At 39.8% G+C, this 26,170-nt stretch overlaps 1 protein-coding gene across 9 annotated transcripts in view; it reads left to right on the top strand.

Moving 5' to 3' along the window:
- MAPKAP1 (MAPK associated protein 1) overlaps positions 1-26,170 on the top strand; it is a 273,352-nt gene that overhangs the window by 133,215 nt on the left and 113,967 nt on the right. For 7 of the 9 annotated variants that reach the window (XM_033191206.1, XM_033191157.1, XM_033191212.1 and 4 more), the window contains one exon: positions 16,287-16,463. The exons of the other annotated variants lie outside the window; for them this stretch is intronic. In XM_033191206.1, the coding sequence (XP_033047097.1) occupies positions 16,287-16,463 (177 nt within the window). The remainder of the gene's footprint in view (positions 1-16,286; positions 16,464-26,170) is intronic. 9 annotated transcript variants of the gene reach the window in all.

The following is a 26,170-nucleotide window of genomic DNA, read 5'->3' as shown; positions in this document are numbered from 1 at the left end:
TATTTCTCACTATTGTTAAGTAATATTCGACTGCATGGATTTACCACAGTTCATTTATTCATTCATCTATTGAAAGATATCTTGGTTGCTTCTAATTTTTGGGAATTATGAATAAAGACGCTGTAAGTATTCATGTGCAGATTTTTATGTGGATGTAAGTTTTCAGCTCATTTGGGCAAATACGTAGGAGTGTGATTGCCAAATTGTATGGTAAGCCTATGATGTAAGACACTGCCAAACTGTCTTCCAAAGTGGTCATACCATTTGGCATTCCCACCAGTGAGGAATGAGAGTTGTTGCTCCAATCCTCACCAGCATTTGGTTTTTATCAGTATTTTCAATTTTAGCTGTTTTAATAGGTGTGTAGTAGTATGTTGTTGTTTTAATTTGTAATTCCCTAATGACATCATGTTGAGCGTCTTCATATGCTTATTTGTTACCTGTTTGTGTTCTTTGGTGAGCTGCTCAGATCTTTTGCCCATTTTTAATGGCCACCATGTTAGACAGTCCAGTATATAACAAGACAAGGTATAGTCATGCATTGGAGATAACTCTGGATTAGCATCATTCTGATATGACCTCAGCTATCTAGACTGCTTAGGGAAAATTGGTGGGTTTTGCAGCTATTTGAGGGTTTATCTCATTAAGCATCAAATTTTATTCATTTATTTTAAGACTAAGTCTCACTCTGTTGCTCAGGTTGGAGTGCGATTGTGCAGTCATAGTTCACTGCAGCCTTGAACTCCTGGGCTTAAGTGATCCTCCCACCTCTGCCTCCAAAGTAGCTAGAACTACAGGTGCATGTCACCACACTTGGCTAATTTTTAAAATGTTTTGTAGTGGCACAAATTTTTTGCAAGCACTTTGCTGCCTGGGGTGGTCTTGAATTCCTGGCTTAAAGCAATCATCCTGCCTCATCCTCCCAAAGTACTAGAATCATAGGCATGAGCCACCATGCCTGGCCAAACTTCATTTTAGTTATTCTTCATAGGAGCTCTCTAAATTGTGTTAACATCTTTTTGTACCTTCTTAATCAGAATATAACATAGTGGCTGAAAGTGTGAGTTTCACAGCCACAGGCTGGGTTTTAATTCTGGTGTTAATGCTTACTAGCAGGGTGATTTTCAATGAATTACTTAAGCCGCATGTAGTGTGATTTTCTCATGTATAAAATGAGGATGGAAACTATCTAACAGGGTAGTAATGAAAATAAAATGAGAAAATATATAGCAAGTGCTCAATAAATGTTCATTTCTGCTCCTGCTAACTACTGTAACTGCGGCTGGCTACTACTACAACCAATATTAGTAAGTAGTTCAGCAGTAGTAGTGTAATTTAGTCCTTTTTTGATGACTCAGGTAATTTTACTATGCTATGATATTCCGACGCCCTGTGATCTTAGGACAGTATTTAGCAGTGTTTGACCTGACATTATATATTTCCAGACAACTTTGTTATTTGAACTCTTCAGTATGTTCTTTATAGTCCCCTTTTATACTGTCTGCATGCCCACTTGTGTCTTCTCCCATTTCTGCGTTGCTGCTTCTGCTTTATATTTCTTAGAGTCATCGTGAGAACTACTCACCTAAACAGTATAGCTGAAGTGGCCTTTCCTATTCTGACTCCCAGCTGTGCTCCCATGTATCTTAAGGCATCATATTCTTTTACTGGCAGCTTTTTAACATCAGTACCGTAAGTGCTTTTTGCTCTTTCTGTAGTCAGAAATACTTTTCTCATTCTTCTCCATTCTGCTTAATCTCAGAAGCTTAAGTCCTTCGTTCCTTCATTTAATAAATGTTTTTAGAGTTTCAGACCCTAAGTATTCAGGATAAAATGGAGAACAAGAGAAATGTGATCACTGCACTAAAAAATGAACAGTTTGTTGGGGAAGAAGAAATTATCAAGGGTAAAAGCACCTTGTAACTGGCTCCTTTCACTTATCATTTCTATTCATTCATGCATTCAACAAATATTTATTGAGTGTTTGCTATATACCAGGCATTTTGCTGGGTATACAGTGGTGAGTAGAGCCAGGCATGGTCTCACTTTCATGAATTCCACAGTCTATTGAAGGAAGTGGGCAAATAACTAAAATAATTAATTCAAATAGTTTAAATAATGTTTGCTTTAAAACTGAATTAAGTGCTCTGAAGGGAAGGAATACTGTTTATGAGAGCTTTGCCTGGAAGTCACGGATAAATTCCCTGAGAAAGTGATACAGGAGGCACTGGGTCAGGGGAGGGTCCCAGCAGATGGAGCAGTGTGGCAGCCACCTTATTGATGGAGGAAGCATGTTGTGGTCAGGGAACAAAAGAAGGCCAGTGTGGCTGGAGCACAAAGAATGGAGAGAACAGAGTGGAATTGTTACAGGACAGGGGTCTTGATCCAGACCCCAAGAGGGTTTTTGGATCTCATGCAAGAAAGAATTCAGGGTGAGCCTGCAGTTCAAAATAATGAAAGCAAGTTTGTTAAGAAAGTAAAGAAATAAAAGAATGGCTATTCCATAGCCAACCCCTCGGGACTGCTGGTTGCCCATTTTTATGGTTATTTCTTGCTGATATGCTAAACAAGGGGTGGATTATTCATGCCTTCCCTTTTTAGACTATCAATATAGGGTAACTTTCTGATCTTGCCATGGCATTTGTAAACTGTCATGGCACTGGTGGGAGTGTAGCAGTGAGGATGACCAGAGGTCACTTGTTGGCATTTTGGTTTGCGTGAGTTTTGGCCAGCTCCTTTACTGCAACCTGTTTTGTCAGCAAGGTCGTTACGACCTTTATTTTGTGCTGACCTCCTATCTCATCCTGTGACACAGAATGCCTTAACTCTCTGGGAATGCAGCCTCATAGGTTTCAGTCTCATTTTACCCAGCTCCCATTTAAGATGTAGTTGCTCTGGTTCACACACCTCTGACGTTTCCCCCTGCCCTTTTATAAGAGAACTTTTAATCCTAAGGGTTGCAGAGGGACGAAGATCCATCTTCTGTAACTTCTTCAGGCTGAATAGCGATGATGATATTCCTGCCTAACTATGAGGGTTTCTTTCAGAAAGCATCAGTATAGTAAGGTCCATTCATAACTCTTGAGTTTTGACAAAAGGTGATATCTGCAAGATTAGTAAGTGTTTAATTTAAGAAAACATTCAGTAAGCTTGTCCTGTATTCCTATACAAAGAGTATAACAGCAATATATTCCACAAGAGTAAAGCAAAATAAGTAAAGTTATTCCAAGTAAACTAAATTAGAAGGCTTTACATGAACTGGGCAACTGTTGGAACTAAGCTGATATGGGATTGTTAGCTGATTGTAATGTGCCCAGAATTAGAATACTGATTCAGATTTTTACATTACCCATCACTCTTGTTTCTTCTGAGCAGCAGTCAGAGATCACTAGTTGGTTCACAGGAGCAGGGTTAGCCTAAATTACAGAAACAAACTTAAAAACAACTAATGAGACTAGAATTTAATAGCAAGTATACCATAGTTCTTGAAACATAATATTTCATTCTCCAGTTTTTCATTTTTACTAAAGACAAATCATGGTAAGACTGATTTACTTTATTATACCTGGCCTGATTATTTGTATAAAGTGCAGCCAGAATAATTATTTTTCACATAGGCTCTTTTAAAATGGACTTTGATGAAACCCTGTTCCACAGAAGGAATCTTAGTTAAGACTTCTTTTTTTTTTTTTTTTTTTTTTGAGACGGAGTCTCGCTGTGTCACCCAGGCTGGAGTGCAGTGGCCGGATCTCAGCTCACTGCAAGCTCCGCCTCCCAGGTTCACGCCATTCTCCTGCCTCAGCCTCCGAGTAGCTGGGACTACAGGTGCCTGCCACCTCGCCCGGCTAGTTTTTTTTTTTGTAGTTTTTAGTAGAGACGGGGTTTCACCGTGTTAGCCAGGATGGTCTCGATCTCCTGACCTCGTGATCCGCCCGTCTCGGCCTCCCAAAGTGCTGGGATTACAGGCTTGAGCCACCGCGCCCGGCCAAGACTTCTTAAAGCCAAGCTCAGCCATGGTTTTATACCCTCAAATACCTATTAGTTGAGTAAATTCCTCTCCTCTTGGGGTCCCAAGATAACTTGGGGGCTCCTGGACCTGTTAGAAAGTGACATTCTTTACTTACACAGGTCAGAAACCTTGTACATACCATTCCAGTTAAAGCCTTGGTAAAATAACCGGTGTCTTCAATTGTGTTCTATTATAAAAGAAAACAGATTCTTATTGCACTTTATGCAAATAACTATATTGCCATAAATTAAGAATGCTTACAAATAGTTTCCAAATTTTGGAGAAATCAACTAGAGAGAAACAAATATGCTCCAAATTTTGTTTACAGGGGTATACTTTACTTAATTGCTAAAAGCTGTAAATAGCTCAAATGAAAAGTTTTCTTGACTCTGAAAAACAAAGGATCAGCAGCATCTTTTTTTTTTTTTTTTTTGAAATAAAGTCTCGCTCCCATCGAGCAGACTGGAGTGCAGTGGCGTGATCTCGGCTCACTGCAACCTCCGCCTCCCAGGTTCAAGCAATTCTCCTTCCTCAGCCTCCTGAATAGCTGGAATTACAGGCATGCACCACCACACCTGGATAACTTTTGTATTTTTTAGTAAAGATGGGATTTCAGCATGTGTTTGCCGGGCTGGTCTCGAACTCCTAACCTCAGGTGATCCACCTGCCTCGGCCTCCCAAAGTGCTAGGATTACAGGCATGAGCCACTGCACCTGGCAGGATCAGCAGCATTTAAGCAAAGTTAAAAAGATTAGTTTTCTATTGGTCCAGTTAATTCAGTTAACTCCTGTTCTATTTGATATGCATGAACATTCCAGCTCTTCATAAGAGTTTTAAAAGTTGTTTCCTCTATTCTAATGTTACAGTTTCCAAAGTTATTAGAAACCTGCATTTAAGAACACCTGCTAGAGTTCTATAGTTAATTATAAACCACCTTCTAAAGAGGATTAAAACAAGACAACAATGGTCTGTAGATGATAAAAAGTTTTAGGACAGCCACTATTAAAGCCACAATTGATAAAGAAATTTGGTTACTTCTGGGGCACACAAAATTTTACCTAACAATTATAATTATTAATTACATACACTAAATTATATTAGAATTATAGGAGTTTCCCATAATTTGGAACATATACCAATAACACATTTATGCACATATAGTCCAAAGAAAGCAAAACACCATTTTACATTTGATAATGTATGATTTTTATACCAAATAAGCCAGATTTCACCTTTATATTAATGTACTATTAATATGAAACCCAATTTTTAATAAAATCTTTTAGACATATTTACTGAATTTTAATGTTTAACCATAAGTTAAGATTCTTATAAACCTTTATAACCCTTTACATTTTTTTTGTGAAAGAGCAGATGAGTGCTCTAAGAAAAATCTGTTCTGCTTTTATTCTAAAATTTAATTCATGGAAAAACTGAATATTACCCCTTTAACTTTAGCCAATATGTTCACACACAGAATCTCTTACAGTTACTTTTTATAAACCTTTCACAACTTGTTTAAACCTTTAGATTTTTTTTTCTTACTTAAAACAATCCTTTAATACTTTAGGAAGAAAAAAAAATCACATTCCCATGATTTCTTAAAATCTTTCACCAAAAACAAGTTTTACTTTCTTTACACATTGCATGTAAAATTGTTTTAGTAGTTTCAATTGCATGTTATAATGTTAACTCTCAGCAACTTTTATTTTTGGTGAAAACCTTGGTAAGTTTGAGATTTTAATTCTGCACTAGGTGTGGAGCCTGCCTAGGACACACCAGGCAGAAGTGCAGATAAGGTCTGACTCTCCATCATAGCTAGGGGCGTGGCTGACTCCATATGTCCCCAGGCCTTACCTAGCTGTAAAGCAGGCAGATTGTACAGTAAGAGTCATAGTGGCATTTTATGAAGTATTTGGGAGACCTAACTACCTTCAAATTGTACAACATTTCTTGCATAAATTCCCTTTCACAAATAGTTTCACAACTTACCCAGACCATTTGAGACTCTTGGACTTTCTGACTTGCCCTAAACTTCCCTCCTTTTAAACAACCAGTCATTTCACTTTAGGACAAGAACTTACCGTACAAGATCGTTTCTTATATCAAATGTCTTCCTTCATAATCTTCTTTGTATAGCAAGGGGGGCATGGCTAATTCTATGTGTCCCTAGGCCTTATCTAGAATTTAATGGCTTTAAGGTAGGTAAATTAAGACGTTTTTAAAAGTTAAAGCAGTTTATGACCTTAAAGCATTTAGCCAATTTAATATCTGACCTGCATAATTTAGACTAAACATTTTTATCAGTCATTTTTAATACTATTTTCATTTCCCAAAGATTACTAAAGTTACAAGAACTAAAAGGCATTACAATTTTTATTTTGCTTTTAAAATATTTGATTTAAGTGCTTATTTTTGTTTAAGCTGATTAGAGCTCTTTCATATAAACATTACATACAACACATATGTAGCTACACAGAAAGAAGAAGATTATACAGTAGTTTTAAGATTTTTCATTTGCCAGTTTTTAAGTTTCTTAATTGGATTACTGGCTTTAGGGTGGAGCACTTGGAAGAACAGGGCCAGGAAAAGGGTCTCTGGTGCCTCCTGTTTTTCCCAAGGAGTCCAGGCTGTTAGAGCTTGAATATCCACTTTTAATTAAACGATTTTAACCATAGCACTCTCTAATAATGTCCTTTTAGAATTTCTTATGCCAAGCTGCTGATATTTCTGGCTTTTGAATTTTACCAAAGGTAACCTCCCGTGTATTTAGAGAAAGGAAAATTTAAGATAGTCTGTGGAGGAGAAGAGAATAGACAAGGTCACGCAGTTATTAACCCGAAACAACTTGCTTCCTAGGTGGGACATTGAACCTGGACCGCCACTGTGAAAGTGCAAAAACCTTAGCTACTGAGCTATAGCACAGAATAGTCTCCATTTACTTTCCCAGAAGGAGTCTAGAGTAGTTCATGTTGAGCTTGCAAAGGCTTTTAACTATTTAATACGATTTTTAGAGCTAACTATGACATGAACCCTAAAATTCCTGTTCCCTGGAGGGTGGAGACCAGGAGAAAGTACTGCCACATGGTTAAAAGGTGAAGCTCCCAAGGGTATAAAATAAGGTGGAGACGTCATCCAGTTTTTTTGCTTTAGGGACTTGTATTCAAGTTTGTTACTGACCAGCTTGCTGGGTTGTCTTGAAAAGTGGGCTTACAGGTATTCTAAGACCGTATTTTACCCTGAAGTGCCCCTCGACACAGAAAGACTAATTCATAGCACAAAATATAACAGCTTAAGACTAGCCTTAGAATTCTTTTTCGCATTAAAGTTTTACAGAGGAGATAAACACTGATTTTTTTTTTTTTTAAACCATTCATTCAACTGTTTGCACAGAGAGGGAGAAACCAGAAATCTGACTGGAAAGAAGTTCTTACCCTTTTATCAACATGTTAGGCTTCTGGATTCCCTTTCCCTGAGCGGCCCCAGTGATCCAGCTTGCAGCACCATCACCCTGGGGGCCAAGCTACATCATAAAGGAAAATTATTTTTTTTCATTCTGGCCAGAGCAAAATACATGTGATAAAACACAGACATTAGCCACTCTGCTTAGTACCCAATATCAAACTGGCAAGGCTTAAATTTGCCCTCAGATGGGCCCCATCATCTTTAATCCAACCTCTGACTTAGAGTTTCTTTCAGCACATGGTGGCTGGGTAGGATAGTTGTCCTGAGTAACAGAAAAGAAAGGAAAGGAAAAGTACAGAAGGAAAGTATTGCCTGTGGCAGGGTGGGGAGGTGAAGAGCTTAGGAAGGCCAGATAGAAGACCCACTCATTGCAGCCAACAATGAAAAGTTCAGGTGGCCGCTTGTTGGTTGCAAAGGGACCTTTTCCAGCAGTCCCATCAGCTCTCAAGTTTCCCCTTTTAGGGAGGAAAAAGCTCCTTATATCCCACGATCCTGTACATGCCTAACCCTGTAATCCACCATCATCATCAAAGAGTGCAAGGCAGATTAATCCAAAGAGAATAGCAGTTAACATCCCGTAGTGCCAAACCTGTTCTTATCTAAGGACTTTACCGAGACGGGCCTTTAACCCCCTAAATCTTAGAAGGGACTTTAACCCTCCTAAGTTGGGCCTCTAACCCAAAGTCAGTCAGGCGTCCTTGCCTCTTATTAAGAGGGGACTCTAACCCACTCTGTCTTAGGAGAGACTCTAACTCCCCTAAGTTGGGCCTCTACCCCAGTCTCATTCTTTACCATTATCATTCTTTACCCATCACTTACCCAAAGTCGTCCAATCAGTGCTCCAGTCCATTTCCTTTGCATCAGAGGGTCTCCTCAGTATTGTCCCTTTTGTGGTTCGTGAGAAAGATGTTACCAGACCCCACCACTTACCCAAAGTTAGCCTTTGTTGGGTCAGGGGTTTCTGCAGTATAGTCGCTTTTGTCGTTGCCAGAAAGATGTTACAGGACAAGGGTCCCAATCCAGACCCCAAGAGAGGGTTCTTGGATCTCGCGCAAGAAAGAATTCAGGGCGAGTCCGTAATGCAAAATGAAAACAAGTTTATTAAGAAAGAAAAGGAATAAAAGAATGGCTACTCCATAGACAGAGCAGCCCCAAGGGCTGCTGGTTGCCTATTTTTATGATTATTTCTTGATGATATGCTAAACAACAGTGGATTATTCATGCCTCCCCTTTTTAGACCATATAGGGTAACTTTCTGATGTTGCCATGGCATTTGTAAACTGTCATGGTGCTGGTGGGAATGTAGCAGTGAGGACAACCAGAGGTCATTCTTGTTGCCATTTTGGTTTTGGTGGGTTTTAGCTGACTCCATTACTGCAGCCTTTTATCGGCAGTGCCTTTATGACCTGTATTTTGTGCTGACCTCCTGTCTCATCCGAATGCCTTAACTGTCTGGGAATGCAGCTCAGTAGGTTTCAGCCTCATTTTACCCAGCTCTATTTAAGATGGAGTTGCTCTGACTCACACGCCTCTGACAGAATGAGACCGAGAGGTAGGCAGGGGTCACAGTGGGGACTGAGAGAAGTGGACAGATTCTGGGAGTATTTGAGAAATGGAATTCACAAGGACTTGGGCTGAACTTGATATGGAGAGTGTGGCAGAGGAGAGGCTTCATACTCGCACACCTTGATGCACTGTGGTGCCCTTCACTGAAATAACTAGCATTGGAACAACAGGTTTCACTGGGATTTGCTGTGTGACTAGGAGGGATAGGGGCAGCATGAGTTTGGTTTTCTGCCTGTTAGTTTGAGATGGCTTTGCTAGATCCAAATGAAGTGTTCAAGTAGACACTTATATTTTCTTGTCTGGAGTTTAGAGGGGAGAGATACGAGCTGGAAATGTGAATTTAGGAGTCATGTACGTAGATATTAATTAAAACTTGTAGCATGGATGGATAAAAAGAGAGGCCTAAGACTGGATGGACATTGAAGAACTGTGTGGATGGCAGGGTTGAAATGGGATATCCTACAGAAACAGGTTTCTCAGTGTGAGTGGAGTTCAGTTTTGGGTGTAATGAAGACAGAGATTACTTGAGAGACATCCAAGTGAATGAAGAAGTCTTTTTTCTTTTTCTTTTTCAAGACAGTGTCTCACTCTGTTGCTCATGCTGCTGCAGGGGTGCAATCACAGCTCACGGCAGCCTCATCCTCCCAGGCTCAAGCTATCCTCGCACCTCACCTCCTGAGTAGCTGGGACTACAAGCATGTGCCACTACACACAGCTAGTTTTTGTATTTTTTACAGAGATGGAGTTTCACCATGTTGCCCAGGCTAGTCTCAAACTCCTGGGCTCAAGCAGTCTGCCTGCCTTGACCTCCCAAAGTGCTAGAATTATAGGTGTGAGTCACCACACCCAGCAAGAAGTCTTGTAAGTAGTAGTAGGATAGTTTTAAGTCTGGACTGTGTCTATTTTATGGGCTTGTATTCCCCAGTCCATACACAATGCTTAACACATAGCAAATACTCAATAATTTGTGGAATGGGTGAGAGGACATAGGAACATTTAAAGATCTGGACTGAAAATCTCTACCCTTGCCCTGCCAAGGAGGCCCTTCTTCAGGTGTCTGCTAAAACAAGCTTCTGACTGTATATAGAATTTTATTCAGTAAAAATCACCAAGTTAGATTTCTCAACCTGCTGATTTATTTTATTTAAGTGACAGATGTGGAATTATGCATACATTTTGTTTGGTGACCTACACAGAGAGAAAACCCATTATCAACAATTCCCAATTGCTAGTCACCACACTACTAGGTAATGGGTTGGTAGATACACACTGGAGGGCCTGCTATGTGTCACACCACATGCTAAAGCACTTCAGATGTATTATTTTGTTCCTTACAGCATCTCTGTAAGTTATAGATAATAACCTTTTTTTGCAGGAGAGAAACCGAGGATCCGGAAGTTATCTAACTTCCTGAGGTTTTTTTGGACCTCCCTTTCCTGAGGGTTTTGGAAAAAAGGAAATCTTGATCATCTTAAAAGCCTTTTCGCTGATTTCTGAGAGATCAGCTTCTGAGCTGCAATCCTCATGACCCTTTTTCCCTTGCTAATGCCCAATATACTATTAACATTGATTGTCTCATCAAAATAAACACCAAAGCCCAAGTAATGAGAGTTCTGGACATTTAAAAATCATGTGCTCTTTTATTTTTCGTGTAAAAAAACACAATGAGCATTCATCTATCTGGTCATCATACTTAAGTGTGTTTTACATTTTCCGAGGATGAGTGAATTTTTATGAGTATGTAAATTGAACATGCCAGATCACATTTGGGAGAAATCTGGGATGATTTCTGGAATGCTCCTGAATTTTCACATATGAATTAAATGCCATCTATATACGGGCTGTAGGCTTCTGTCACTTTGTGAAAGCTATACTGGCCTTTGAACATAAAATGAATATTGGTTAAACAATTCAATGAAATACATTTTTTAATGGAAAATTTTAACCTCATTTGATGAAACATGAATAAATGAAAGTTGTACTCATTAAAGATTTAGAGATATGATTTATATATCATATGTATTCTGCCCTGTACGCCCCCCACCTCTTTTTTGGCAGCAGGCTCTATTTTGCATCCATTCATTGTTCAAACTTCCAGTTCTCTTGGCGACTTCATGGTCCTGTGAAAGGGACTGTTCTTTTTATGCCAACCCAACTCTAAAATTAAGTCTCTTCCTGTGGATCCAATTATCCTGTACTCGTTCATTGTTCTTTTGATCATTCCTCTTTCTCTGGTGGTGACTCAGAAACAGGGCTTTTAGGTCTCTCTGCCTCATGCTATCTACCATGCATAATCAGAAGCTTAAGAGCAGTAGAAGAACTCTTAGCAAAATGAGAATCATTCTTCATGTAGACACTGTACAATAAATTCAATCATTCAATCCTTACAAGACCCTTATGCAGTAGATATGGTTACTTCCTTCATAATTCCAAAACTCGGTAGAGAAAATGACCACTTAGGAACAAGGGGATGTGAGTGAGACTGACAATGCTCAGGGTCTCCAGGACAAGTGATTCTCTGTGTGGTGGGCTAAGAGATTTCCCTGCATTCTTCATACTGCTTCAGATTTCTAAATTGTGCACAATAAAACTGTGCTAACCCCTATCAAAAATAAATCTTTTATAAAGAAAGGAAAATAAAAGTTATGTGTACTCAGGATATTTGGAAAGTATAGAAAATTAGAAGGAAAAGAGTGCTTGTGACTTAAATGTTTGTATAACCTTAACCCATTTGGTGCACTTATTTCTAGTCTTTTCATGTGTGACAATTGAGAATTTTTACATAGTATCATCATTTCTCACTGTTTTTTCTCCATAAAAAGTGAGATGCCAGTATTCATATCTTGATGGACTATAAAAATTCCCCTTTCATCCTCACCTCTTCCTGAGCTGCCTTCTCCTCTAGTCTTGAATTACAATCTTTGACACGTGTGCATTGCCTAGAAAGCCCTATTTGGTTAACAGATATCACTGTGAAAAGCAAGAACACAAAAAGAAAAGCTTATTACTTCCCCGCTTCTCGTTAACACATACCTCATTAATAATAAGCTTTGCTGGTTGGGCATGGTGGCCCATGCCTATAATCCCAGCACTTTGGGAGGCCAAGGTGGGTGGATCACGAGGTCAGGAGTTCAAGACCAGCCTAGCCAACATGGGCGAAACACTGTCTCTACTAACAATACAAAAATTAGCCTGGTGTGGTGGCAGGCGCCTATAATCCCAGTCACTCGGGAGGCTGAGGCAGGAGAATCGCTTGAACCCGGGAGACAGAGGTTTCAATGAGCAGAGATCGTGCCATTGCGCTCTAGCCTAGGTGACAAGAGCAAGACTCCGTCTCAAAAATAATAATGATACCCTTTGCTTTTTTCATAGAGTGATTCAGTCTACACGTTCATATCTTCATTCATTCAACAAATGTTTGTTAAGTACCTTCTAAATGCCAGTCATTTTACTCTTTAGTAAGTATGGAGAGATAATAGAAGAATCCTTGCTCTTTAGAACACAGATACAGAAATGGGAAAAAGCAATATGACTAGTGATATACAGAAATATTGACCAAATTTTGTAAGACCACAAAGGAGAATTGCTTGAATTTCGGAGATCCAAGCGAGTCTCCTGAAGAAGTCAAGGAAAGCTGTTTTTCAGATAAGAAAATGGAGCTCAAAGAGATTTGGTCTAAGAATTTGAGTTAGCATTCAAACCAGATGTGTCTGCAAAATCCCTGTTCTTTCCACCAAACTATGTCAAGGGAAGTGCCCCTGTTTTCATTGTGTTGTCAACTCTTGAGATGTCTGTATCAGGGGATTTCCTGAGGCAGGGACCAGAGCTGCCACCTTTCTTTTTCTCTCCCCGTTTCAAAGTCCACCAGTTTTTTATTTGATTAAAGAATAATGGACAAGAAGTAGGGAGACCAGAGTTTTCGAGACCAGCTTTGCCTCTGTTTAATTAGGTGATCATAAGCATGTTATCCCTCTTTTCTGCCTCCATTTCCCATCTGTAAAAGTAAGGAGGTTGAACTAAATCTATTTTTTTTTATAAGTAATATGTCATGGTTTCCTCCTTCTCATCAAAGTGTGTCACATTTCCATAGATGACTGGGTTCCCAGGTGCTTCAGGAAGTCTTGACACACCATGACTTTGGCAGAGAAATGGGTGGGAGTCAAGAGGGACAGCTCTTGGCTGCCTGGATTTGAATCTCAACCCCGTCACATACATGCTGTTTAATCTTGAGCAAGCCACCTAATCCTATTGAGGCTCAGCTATCTAATTTGTAAAATAGAAGTAATAAATGATTCATTTACAAAGTTGATGTGAAGTTTCAGTGAACTTATATATCTAAGCCACTTTGCAGAGTGTCTGGCTCATAGTACTCAGTATGTGTAGCTAATGATACTGCTGGTATTGTACTAGTACTAATTTGGAGTCCTGAAGCAGTTTTAGTAGTCAAAATATAACAGTAGATTCTTTTACTAATGATTCCTTTATAAAAGCACAAAGGAACCAATATGTCCATGTGTAAAATATAGAATTTTAGTCATTATCACCTCAGATTTTCAATTAAGGGGTCAGAGGAGTTGGAGCACTATTTGCTGCTAGACTTTACTGATCACCCAGAAGAGGTTTTCATTAGTCTTGTATAATATGGCAGGAATCAGTCTTCTTTTCCTTCCTCTGTTCCTGGTGCTCAGGACAGGCCACAGCACAGGGGGACACTTTACAAATGTGTTTTGAATGAGTGATTTCACACTTCATATTCAAGAACTGGGGAGAATAATAGCACTTGGCAGCAAACCTTTTGGATCTCAAACCTTAGCCTGTGATATTTGTTGAATTTGTTTTGAGAGGATTTGGGGTGTCCCTTAACAATCAAAGCAGAATTCTTCTGATATCATTGTTGGACTTTTTGCTTTGATCAATAGGCTTATTATTTGCCCCTGAACCTCCGTGGTGCTGGAGAATCAAACATTCCTCAGGTTGATTTACATGGCAATAAATAATCTGTGCTGTCTGTTGCTTGTTCCATCCATTTCTGCCCTGTTCATAAAACCCTGGGGGCTCAGTGACCCCAAGGCTGGAGCACAGTGAACATGTTGACTCCCGTTACAGATATGTGTACATAGAACATGCTGCTCAGTTGCATTGTTGCTCTAATATGCATCCACAATTTATGTGTAAGAATTGGTACAACTATAAGTTAGTTTCCGTATGACTTTCTTATTATAGTTACCTTCCCATTTATTTTTTATTTACGTTACATGCCAGACACTACATATGGTATCTCATCTAATCTTTACAACCTCTAAGGGGTGATTATACCCTTTTTACAGAAGTGGAAACTGAAACTCGAGGTGAAGCTTATTCTCTGAAATCACATAGCCCTGAGCCATGGAGCTGAAATTTGAACTCGTTCTGACCACAGAGCTCTCTTAGCCAGTATACCATGACATTTTCCTCATCCAAAGTGCTTTCTTTTGCCTCCATAATTGTTTTGTGTTTAAGTTAGTACCCTGTTGCAGAGATCCAAAAGTTTCCCATACCATTCATAGATGAATTTTAAATATCTTAACAGCATTGCAAATACCTGAAATGTAAAGTGACAAACATAGCTAGATTACTTTCTTGTTATCAATCCGTTTAGCAGATTTACAGTTTCCATTAATTTTAATCTGTCCTTAATACCTGTTTTTTATAATAAATATCTCTTAGTCATGACAGACTCACTGAGTATAGATCACCTAAAGTAGGCTCCCTCTCTTTCAATAAGCAGAGTTGCAGCTAAAGATTTGTGAATTAATTGGGAAAATTGCAAATCAGGTAGTCAGTGAAATAATTCATTGTCACATCCAATCAATAAACTTGGTAAATCAACTCATTTAATTCAAAAAATGATCTATATAGATCAAGCAACCAATTAAACAATTAGCATACACTTTGCAATTAATTAATTTAAGCATCAATCATGTAATTAAAACTCCAAATTTAAGCTTCAGAATTTAGAATTCTACTGCCTTATGAACTATTGGGTTCCTGCTTCTGAAGCTCGCGTACTTCTGAAGCTCACAGGTTTGCTGTTTCACAGTTCAACTCTGGAGCAGATGAATTGATTGCAGTTTTACACTGTCTGTATGTTGGTACAGTTTCCCACCCTCTTTGAACAGATCAACTTTTTACTTCCCCCAAAGAGGGTATGTGTTGATTCTGAACTGGGCAAGGCTGCAATCTGGGAGTACTATCTGGACATTCTGGGGAGTGGGAAGTGTGCAGAAGTAGTCAAGAGGGCCAGGTATCTGTGTCAGGATGAATCCGGTCGTTTGCTTTTACTCTGCTAAGGATCCGTGGTGTTTGAAGTCAGATTCTACCAACTGAGTTAGATACTCTTTAGAGAAGGGAGAACTGTATGGATTGTCTTGGTTACCTTGAGTATTTCTCCTGATCTAGAGCACAGATCTTTTCTTTTTTACTTTTAATTTTACTTTTTTGAGACAGGGTCTTACTCTGTTGCCCAGGTTGGAGTGAAGTAGCACCATCATAGCTCACTGTAGCCTTGACCTCACAGGCTCAAGTGATCCTCTCACCTCAGCCTCCCGAGCAGCTCACCACCATGTCTGGCTAATTTTTGTATTTTTAACAGAGACAGGGTTTTGCCATGTTGCCCAGCTAGTCTTGAACTCCTGGGATCAAGCGATCTGCCTGCCTCAGCCTCCCAAAGTGCTGGGATTACAGGCATGAGCCACCATGCCTGGCCAGATATTTTCTTAATCCTAACCATAAATCAAAGGCCTCTGACCCCCACTTTCCCCACGGCCAAATAATCTTTCCCCCTTTACAGTTTTGTTTATATCTGTTTTTTTTTTTTTAATTTTTTTTTTTACATTTGTATTGTCACTAGTGTAGTGCTTATTAGTTTTCCTCCCTACTATGCTGTAAGCTGCTTTTAGGGCTGATACTAAATCTCACCTTTGATCTAAGAGGTTAGATTTTTTGTCGTAGCTACAATAGGGCTCAGTGAATTTTGCAAGAATAGAGTAGTATAAAGACCTTCATTTCACACTGTTTTTCTCCCCTTTGCATTGCCATATGTGTTCTCTCTATCAAATGAAGTAGGATTTGGTGATTTTTACTGTATCACCAGGCTTGGGGTAAAGAAAAGCAGTCTCCTCAATTTGCTTGCTGTGCACCATATCCTCTGGTCTTCTTGTCCCTTCGCTACCTTGGTATTCACTCACCTTTTTGGTTTTCCTTTCAGTGACAATGTCAGTGCCTACTGCCTGCATATTGCTGAGGATGATGGGGAGGTAGACACCGATTTCCCCCCGTTGGATTCCAATGAGCCCATTCATAAGTTTGGCTTCAGTACTTTGGCCCTGGTTGAAAAGTACTCATCTCCTGGTCTGACATCCAAAGAGTCACTCTTTGTTCGAATGTGAGTACTGACTCTGTTATTTCTCTCAGTAACTCATCCCAACCTTCTAGCATTTTGAATCTGATTTTGGTTTCGTTCATCAAATAAATGATATTTGGCATCTGGAGAGTCCAGTGGTAATAATGATAACTCCCAGAGAGATGTTGAGGATGACATTCACATTGTATTTCATGCCTGTGCACCTAGGCTACACAGACAGCTTTGCAGTGGCCTGTTGTATGAAGCAGATCTCTGAACAGCATGTCCAGAGGCAGGCCTCTGGAAACACTGGTGCACTGGGAGCCTAAGAAGCAAAACTTCTGGGTTTGCACCTTCTCTGCGAGGAATACACACTAAATGAAAATATGCACTGTGGCCGTTTCTCTCTTGTGACTTAAAATACTTTTCTCTCAGACCAAATTTGACCTTTCCTATCAGTTGCCTACCTTGAGACTAAGCACACGTCTTAAACTCTTTTTGTGCCTTTCTCAGAAAAGTGTGTGTAAATGCGTAAGATAAAATACACTGGAATATAAAAGTATTCTGTTAAAGTTATCAGATTATTGAACAAATTCTTGATATAGTAATATATGTGGCTTTGCTAGTAGATTAAACAATAAGATCTAGCTGCATACCTAACAGTAACTCTTGAAGCCTGTTGTTTCAAAGCAGTGATGAGCATAAATGGCATTTGAGAAATCTGCAACAGCTGTAACGTGCTGTGGTGTTAACTATGACTTCTGTTCATGACAGTCACTGGCACTGTGATTCTGTGATTGGTTGCCTACACTTATAAATCAAGGAAATGCAAAATATCAGAAGTCAGTGAAAATTAAAATGTAGTTTTTATCCATTCAAGTTTATAGAGCTCCTGGATTTTATCCACATGTCCCAGTTGTTAAGGGAAAACCTGCTGCATTTGGATTTTACTCTCAAACCTAAGCTTTTTTTAATCTAGGCCTCAGCAGGCCTTCTTCTGGCCATCTCCTGGGAACAATAGCGATCCCTTTGGCACCCCCTGCTGTTAGTAACCAGCAAATTCACTGTTCAAAAGAGGGATTGCGTTAGAAGGCATTTCTCCATCTCTCTAAACATGCTGTCTGTTTGAGATTGTTATAGAAAATAGGGTTATGTTACATACGATATATGAGTATTTTGGGTCTTTCTACCCTTGAGCAAAGAAAGAATACCTGAGTGCCCAGGGGTAAGCTAGGGAGTGGGCCCTCAGGCTTTGATGGTGGCCATTTCATCCCTACTACAAGGTCAAGTTTGGTGTATATAACAGCAAATTTTTTCCTGCTTTTTCATTTCAGAGGTACTAAAATAACTTTAAAGAATATTTAAAGTAATTGAAAAGTTGGCCAATGATGCCTCCAACTTATTTTTAATCTTGTATAATAATATAATCATATGTATGTGTTACTCAGTTTCACTTGTAGCACACATATATTTTGTGTTATTTTTACTTAACATTAAATTAGGTCGGGCTCACGCCTGTAATCCCAGCACTTTGGGAGACCAAGGCAGGCCAGGATTTGGGAAGCCAAGGTGGGTCAGGAGTTCGAAACAAGCTTGGCCAACATGGCAAAACCCTGTCTCTACTAAAAATACAAAAATTAGCCAGACACAGTGGTGGGTGCCTGTAATCCCAGCTACTCAGGAGGCTGAGGCAGGAGAATCGCTGGAACCCGGGAGGCGGAGGTTGCAGTGAGCTGAGATCGCACCATTGCACTCCAGCCTGGGCGACAAAGCGAGACTCTGTCTAAAAATAAATAAGTAAATGATAAATTAAAAATGTTTCAGTGTTTGTTCTTAATTCCTACAGTCTGTATTTATGTGCCAGAGATCTAGGCAGAGACAGCACTACCCTCATGGAGCTTACTATCTAGTAGTGAGACAGTTGTCAAATAATTAAAATGTGATAAGCAGTGTAAAAGAAAAGTGTATGGGATGCAGTGGAAGCCGATCGCAGAATATTTAGATTGCTTCGTTGTGTGGTTTTAATAAGTAATTTGATGATGACAGTCATTATCTATATACCTTTTATTCTGTTGAACAACTTCCTTAGGATCATGCCTTGTAAGTAGGATTATTGGTCACAGAGTAGAAATGTCTTTAGACTCACTTTTTGTTGACAAATAGCCCTCTGAAAGATGTCCTAATTTACAATGCTACCAACAGAATTCCTAAAATCATTTTTACAGTTTTACCATTACAAGGTATTAGAAGTGTTTTTTTCTACTGTAAAAGATATACACAGTAGCATTTCAGTAGTTTTTACTTACATTTTTATTGATTATTAATATGACTAGAACTTTTTCTACGTAAATATTAACACATGAGCATAGCAGTCTTTTGAATCAAAAGTCCTTTTTTAAAGCAAGAGGCTATTATCACTGAGTTTTCAATAGAGTAGAGTGGGGCTAGGATTCACATGCCTTTCCAGGAGGAGCATCTAAGACTACACAGTGTTTCACTATGAACCCTGCCTTCTGGAGAACTGGAGGAGGGGGAAGACAAAGAATAACAACTACTTTAACCTTAATACTCTGTTTTTTGATCCTGAATTACTCCCATCCCTGTGTTCCCACTCTCAGACACACACATAGCCCAATCCTTTTTCTGTTTTAAAATTCAAGAGAGTTTATTTGATGTGTCTGGAGTGCTTCTGAAAACACGAGGTAAAGTGAAATCTTTATATGTGAGCATTAAGAACAAAAATGTCAATAAATTTTCTTTTTCTCAGTCATCTGATGAAATAGTACAGATTACTGACCGTTTGCCCTGTGTGTATTTTCTTGGTTCAGCAACCTCTTACTTGCCTTTCTGGTCTATATTCTAAGTTAGTAAAGCTTCTCCTACAAATGCAGAACAGAGCAGGCCTTCAGGAGTCTCTAGGGATGTGTCTAAAGTTTCAGAGAAGGAAATCCCAGCAAAATAAATAAAGCCATAATTACTCCTCATCATTTCCCCCCTTTACTCCTTCCACTTATCTCCCAGTAGAGGAGGGACAAGAAGTGGCTGGGAAGAGACAGAGCTGAAACAGAAAGAGGGAAGTAGGTTTGACAATAGGGAGTGAACTAATACTTACTAAGGGCCAACTATGCATATGCTATCTCACTTAATCCCAAAATAACCCAGTTTTTATGAACAGTTTAGGGACGTGGAAACTGAGGGTGAGCAATATTGTTCTTAGGCCTAGATTTGACTCATCCCTGACTTTAAAGTTCATGCCCTTTCCAGCCCCCTGCCGAGAGGTTGAGGCTGGGAATCTGGTGTTGGTTTAACCTGTGAATCTCACTGTCTTAAGGCTGACATTCAGCCACTGCTGTAGTGCAGAGGCGATGGCATGGTGGACTCTGGAGCCAGACCACTTGGATGCCGATCCTAGCCTTGCCCTTACTAGTGAGTGTGGTCCTGGATGAATATTTAACTTTTCTGTGGCTCAGTGAAATGGAGATAATAATACCTATCTCACAGATCAGTTATGAGGATTAAATAAGTTAATAGATCTGAAGCACTTAGAACAGTGTTTATTTAGCATATGTACGCATCATCTTAGTGTTAGCTGCTGTTATTGTCACTATTAATAAACAGCCCTTGGAGAGCAAGAACTGAATTATCTGTGCCCACAATACTCAGCATCACTCCATTACTATGATAGATCTGCCACACGTATTTCTTGAATGGGTTACTGAGTAGATCTTTTTGTCACTTGTACATTTTTCTTCTTCTCCTACTTTGTTTTATAGCAGAGAAGGGGTAGTGTTTAGGTGGACATTGCTCAGCTGGACTGAAAAAGTTGAACTGGAATAACTTTCAGTGAACATGGGCAGTGGGTAAACATTAAGGATCTACAGACTTTCAAATGAGTCCTCTTAAGAGCACACATCCTCTAAGTTAGTAGCAAGACCATTAACTTCTTAAAGACAAGGAAGGCACAGTCTTACTGTCTCTGTATCCTTAGCACCCAGCACAGGGCTTCGTGGAGAAGGAATGACTGAATCTTCAGGTATCTGTGAGCTGCCAGGAGGACACTTGACCCAACACTATGTCCCACCTTGCTTTCTGAGACCTCTTCCCCTCTTTTACACCTGTTCCTGCCTTTCAAATGCCAGGAAGGCCCAGGTCGCCTTCTGACCTTCAGAGGCCCTCACACCAGCTATTCCCGGGGCTCCAGTACCATTTTTCCCTCCAAGTGTAGCAGCACAGACTTTGAATTTAGGCAAACCTGAGTTCACGGTTCAGCTTCACTAGTATCTGGATACATACATGACCTTAGACAATTTTACTTACCCTTGTTAAGTCTCAGTTTCTTCATCTGTAAAATGTGGATAATAGTAACTATCTCATGGAATTGTCATGAGGGAGTTTCTTAAATGTAAGTTACATACAGAACTCTTTTAAAGGGAAATAAATTCTCCTAAAGTCTCAATGTTTATCCAAATGAGTTTTTTAATAATGCTACTTGGATACGTGCAAATATAAAGTTCTATAATGTTTAGCTATAAATTCAATGTTTTTACACAACCTAAGCAAAATTACAAACTAAATACAGATAAAACCATAACATTAATAAAATACAAATTAACAACTTTAATGTAACCTATGATGTTTTGCTGAAATTAAACATTGCTGATGTTGGGTTTAATTGGGTGTTAAATGTTTTACTTGTCAACTTGAGTCTTTTGATTTTCACATGAGACACCATGATTAACATCCTTTTAAACAGTGTATTTTTAACTACTAGTCCATTATTTTAGTGGGCCAATTGATTTATAATGTGTCCCCCCACACAAACACATAAATTTTAAATACTCTTTACTAGAAAATGCTTTTTTTTTTTTGATAGCGTTTTGCTGTGTGGCCTAGTCTGGAGTGCAGTGATGTGATCATGGCTCACTGCAGTCCCAAACTCCTGGACTCTAAGGACCCTCCTACCTCAGCCTCCCAAGTAGCTGGAACTACAAGCATGTGCCACCATGCCCAACTATGTTTAGTAGAGGCAGGGTCTCACTGTGTTGTCCAGGCTGGTCCTGAACTCTTGAGCTCACGCAGTCCTCCTGCCTCAGCCTCCCAAAGTGTTAGGATTACAGGTATGAGCCACCACTCCTAACCTAGAAAACTCTACTTTGCGTTTGGCCCACCATACTTTCTCTTAGTATGATCAATTCGTGGTGGTTTGCCCAGGACTCTCCCTGTTTCAAAACTGAAAGTCCTGTATCTATGAGCACTCCCTGATGCTCACCTCCAACCCCCTTCCTCCATCCTAGGTAAGCCACATTGGTCACGCTACTGTATCTGTTGCTTGGTCTGTACATAAGTGGGCTCTGCCTGACTGATACTTGTGCATAGTGTGACTTGGCACCAAACAGCACAGATTTTTCAGAGACCAGCAAGACTATTCATAGAGATCCTTGTGCCCACAGAATTATCTCACCACTTTTCTGTATTCAGCAAACAAGTTCTGTATGCAGCTTGCAGTAATGCCATTTGACTTTCAATAAGTTCGTTAGTGATGTTAAATAACTCTAGCTGCTGGAACACATGACCCCCCAAATCGCACCACCTTATCCTAGGGTTGGCAAACTTTTTTTTTTTTTTTTTCTTTTTGAGACAGGGTATTGCTCTGTCACCCACACTGGAGTGCAGTGACATCATCTTGGCTCACTGCAGCCTCTACCTCCCAGGCTCAAGCAATCCTCCCACCTTGGCCTCCCAAGTAGCTGGGACTACAGGCATGCGCCACCATGCCCAAATAATTTTTGTATTTTTTGTAGAGACAGCGTTTCACTATGTTGCCCAGGTTGGTCTCAAACTCCTGGACTCAAGTGATCTGCTCGCCTCAGCTTCCCAAAGTTCTGGGATTACAGGCTTCAGCCACCGCTTCTAGCCCAGCAAACTTTTTCTGCAAAGGGCCAGATAGTAAATATTTTAGGCCATTGGCCATAGAGTTTCTGTAACTCAGCACTGCCATTGTAGTGTGTGAGCAGCCATAGACTACATAGACAAATGGGCATGGGATAGGTTTGTTGGTCAACTTCTGGATTTTCCCAATAAGTTTCTTTCTTTCTTTCTTTCTGTCTTGCCCTTTCTTCCCCTCCCTTTTTTTTGGATAGAGTTTCACTCTTGTCGCCCAGGCTGGCGTGCAGTGGTGTGATCTTGGCCACTGCAACCTCCGCTTCCTGGGCTCAAGCAATTCTCCTGCCTCACCCTTCTGAGTAGCTGGGATTACAGGCACCTGCCACCATGCCCAGCTAATTTTTGTGTTTTTAGTGGAGACGGAGTTTCACCATGTTGGCCAGGCGGATCTCGAAGTCCTGACCTCAGGGGATCCGCCTGCCTCTGCCTCCCAAAGTGCTGGGATTACAGGCGTGAGCCACCATACCCAGCCTAATAATTTTATTTCCTGTTCACATTTGTCTGATGTGGGCCAGGTGACTCTCTTGGGTATTTCTCCTCTAGGCAGTGACTCAGGGCTCCCCAGGTGGGTGAAAAATGGGGAACATGGAAGATGAGGAGTGAGGAGGGGCCTACATCTGTATCTATCTCTCATATACCCCCCCATACACAAACAGTGACATATATAAAATATGTGGTGACACATACAGTTTTGCTTTTAGTTCAATGAAAAGCATATATAGCTATATATATCTATACATCCATATCATATCATACATATATTGATATGTATAGATAATACATCTGTATATGCTTTTCATTAGACTAAAATCAAAGTTGTTTTTAATTAAAAAAAGTTTTTAGAGACATTGTCTCACTATGCTGCCCAGGCTGGACTGGAACTCTTGGGTTCAGACAGTCCTCCTGAGTAGCTGGAACTAGAGGCTCACATCACCATGAGAAAACAGGTTTTTAAATTCTGAAACTTAGTCTGTAAATTCATCTGTTGATTCTTGGGGGCTCTTGAACCTCAGGAAATGCTGCTGTGATTATTAATATTAGCTGAGACTGGCGTGTGGGAATTGTTACATAGTTGCTATTATTTCTGTCAGGGATTCTCGGTGGGAATTTACACTAAGGTGAGAATGGGGTTATTTTTTATTATATAATTAATATGTGTCCATTATAGCAAAATTGGGAAATAGATCTATTTCTGCTTTTAAATTTGTCTTCATTCCATCATACAAAAATTGTGAATTGTTATTTTATAATTATTTACATTTTTTAAAGAGGAACTAATTAACTTAAATGAACTTCTCATTGGAAAAATGTTCTGTGGCGGGAACGTGTAATTGGATGTCTTCTGATGTTCTTACTAATCAGGACTAGATCTATCTAGCCTTCCCTCTAGAACCCCTGGGCCCCAGGAAACCCCTGGATATAGAGTTGTAGTTTGGAGAAGGAGAATGGATTATTCTAACAACTTGCAAATTAGGAGCCTGCTAATGGAAACTGCCTCTTTTAACAAATCTACAAGTGGATTCCTAAACTATCCATTGTTCCTGATTGATTTTGGACAGAGCAAATATGTCTATAAATGGGAATCCCTAACTTGCTGACTACTTTGAGCCTAAGCAGTAAAGATGTTTGGATATCAGGAGTGTCAGGGAGGAGTAGGGAGTGGGAGGAATGGGAAGGTTTTTGGCTGGCCCCCAAAACCAGATAAAGATCTGGAACTCAGATGGTGTCCTGCATCTCGAGCAGTGTTTCTTGCCAGCAGTGACCAAGCCAAAGCCTACTGTTCCTTTAGACAAAGTAGGACAAGGGAGAATGAGATCCTGAGTGGGCTAAGTGCCTCTCAAGGATAGGGACCTGCCTTGTTTGTCACCTTCTCCCATTCCCAACACAGGCCTCATTTAGTCAGAATTTGTGAGACTGAATAGAGTTCAAAAGTGGCAATGACAAAAACAACTGTGGTAATATTACCTTAAATGTGTTGACATTAAAGTTTCATGCCAGGATTCTTCTCTGGAGTGGGGGAAAAAGAGCTTTAAAGGAAAAAAAAAAAAAAAAAGGAAAAGTCAAGGCCAATAAAATGGTCAAAATCTCCTTAGGTTAGAAGTCAGAGCAGTTAAACTGTCTCATATATACATATATGTGTGTATATAGACACACATATATGTCTGTGTGTGTGTTTTCCTTTAAATATTTGATATATTAGAGGAACATGAGGAAGGAACAGTTCTCACCAAGAGCTGTTAGGGTAAGGGGTTATCAGGTAACAATGGAGGGTCTTAGCCCAGAAGGTGGGCTGCCTTGGGCATTGTGGCCCAGCAGGCACCCAGAGACTGCCTTGGCTTCTCTTGGCTCTGCAGAAAGGGAAAGATGAGCTGCTTTTTTAAAGAGGCGTGCCCTGGGTTCATTCATGCTCTTTTCTGGGCTTTTCAGAAGAGTGGGGAATTTTAGTGTACCTTCTTGATGATAAATCCACAGTATACCCCAAGTGACCAGACTTTTATTAAAGGGTGTCATTAGCTTGAAGCCTTTCCTTCTGTTATATGCTATTGCCTTGTGGTCTAGAGAATGAAAAAAAAGTGGGGGGGCGGGGAGGGCAGGGAGAACATTTTCACACACTCATTCAGTTTCATGCCTCTAGTAGACACTATCTCATTTATTTCTTTTTTAATCATTTATTTCTTTTCTGTGATATTTTAAAATTGGCCACACCCCATCAGTAAAGTTTCTTATACGCAATTCACTTTTATAATATGTAAGCTGAGACTCAGAGACAGGTAGTTACTAACTCAAGGCCATAATGTTTGGTAAGAGGCAGAGCTAAAATAGAATAAGGAATAAAAGAAGATGCTTGTGTTTTCTGTAACCAGGCCTGACGATATGAGTATAAATTATCCTGGTTATTTATTGTTTGCTTGAGTCATAGAGGACCAACTGTGTGTTGTTTCTTTTCATTCTGCTGTATTAGCAAACATTTTCATTGTCCAGATTGTCCTCGTGTATGGAAATGTAACATATGCAGCCTGTTTAATTTTGTATTTGTAAATCTGACTTGATTTCCTTTTTGGCAACAGCAACTGTCTAGAGAAAAGAAAGGATTTTTCTTTGTGTCTGTTTAAAGTGACAGAAATATTGGAGCAAGTAATAAAGATGGAAAGCATTAATTACACAATTCTAAGAATTTAAAGGTCAGACAAGCTAAATATGTATGTTTTGCTCACTGGAATGTCTTGAAATTGTGCCAGGATTCGCTTTGTTCCTACCATAAAAGCACACATTTTAAATAACCATCAACTTACTTTGTATCTAAAAATTATACCAGACTGTTGCTTTAGTTAATATGTATCTTCAAAGTCGGGAGCTCCCGTTTCTGAGCCCCTGTGATTGGTTTGGTGATGCTTCCCCCTTTGGCCATGTTTAGTTACTATGTCTCATTTTGATTTCCTCTGTTCTCCCCTCAGCTTATGTCGGAGTCTGTCAGCTGCTGCTATGTACATGTCAGGCTAGTGACTTGGAATGTTTATTAATACAATGTCAGTCTTGCTGTTGAAAAAACTGTGATGCTTCTCAGAAGGTTGTGATAGAACGAAGCATTTGATTTCCAGATCCTGTCTGCACTGCATGGTGAATACATTCTCACATGTTATGCAGTTCACTGACCTGACAGTTATGGAACCCCGCCTGGGACCCCATTTCAGCAGGACATATTTGAACAGAAACAGTTTGCAAAACTTTACACACTTAAACTCCTGCCAAGGCAAACTGTTAGCCACTTGAGTTTGTTATAAATACCCAGTGGCAGTGGTTGGAAG

The sequence above is a fragment of the Trachypithecus francoisi genome, unplaced genomic scaffold, assembly GCF_009764315.1.
Source record: "Trachypithecus francoisi isolate TF-2019V2 unplaced genomic scaffold, Tfra_2.0 Contig01585, whole genome shotgun sequence".
Classification (NCBI taxonomy): domain Eukaryota; kingdom Metazoa; phylum Chordata; class Mammalia; order Primates; family Cercopithecidae; genus Trachypithecus; species Trachypithecus francoisi.
The sequence above is the reverse complement of the archived record's forward strand: the minus strand, read 5'-3'. Positions and strand labels throughout refer to the sequence as shown.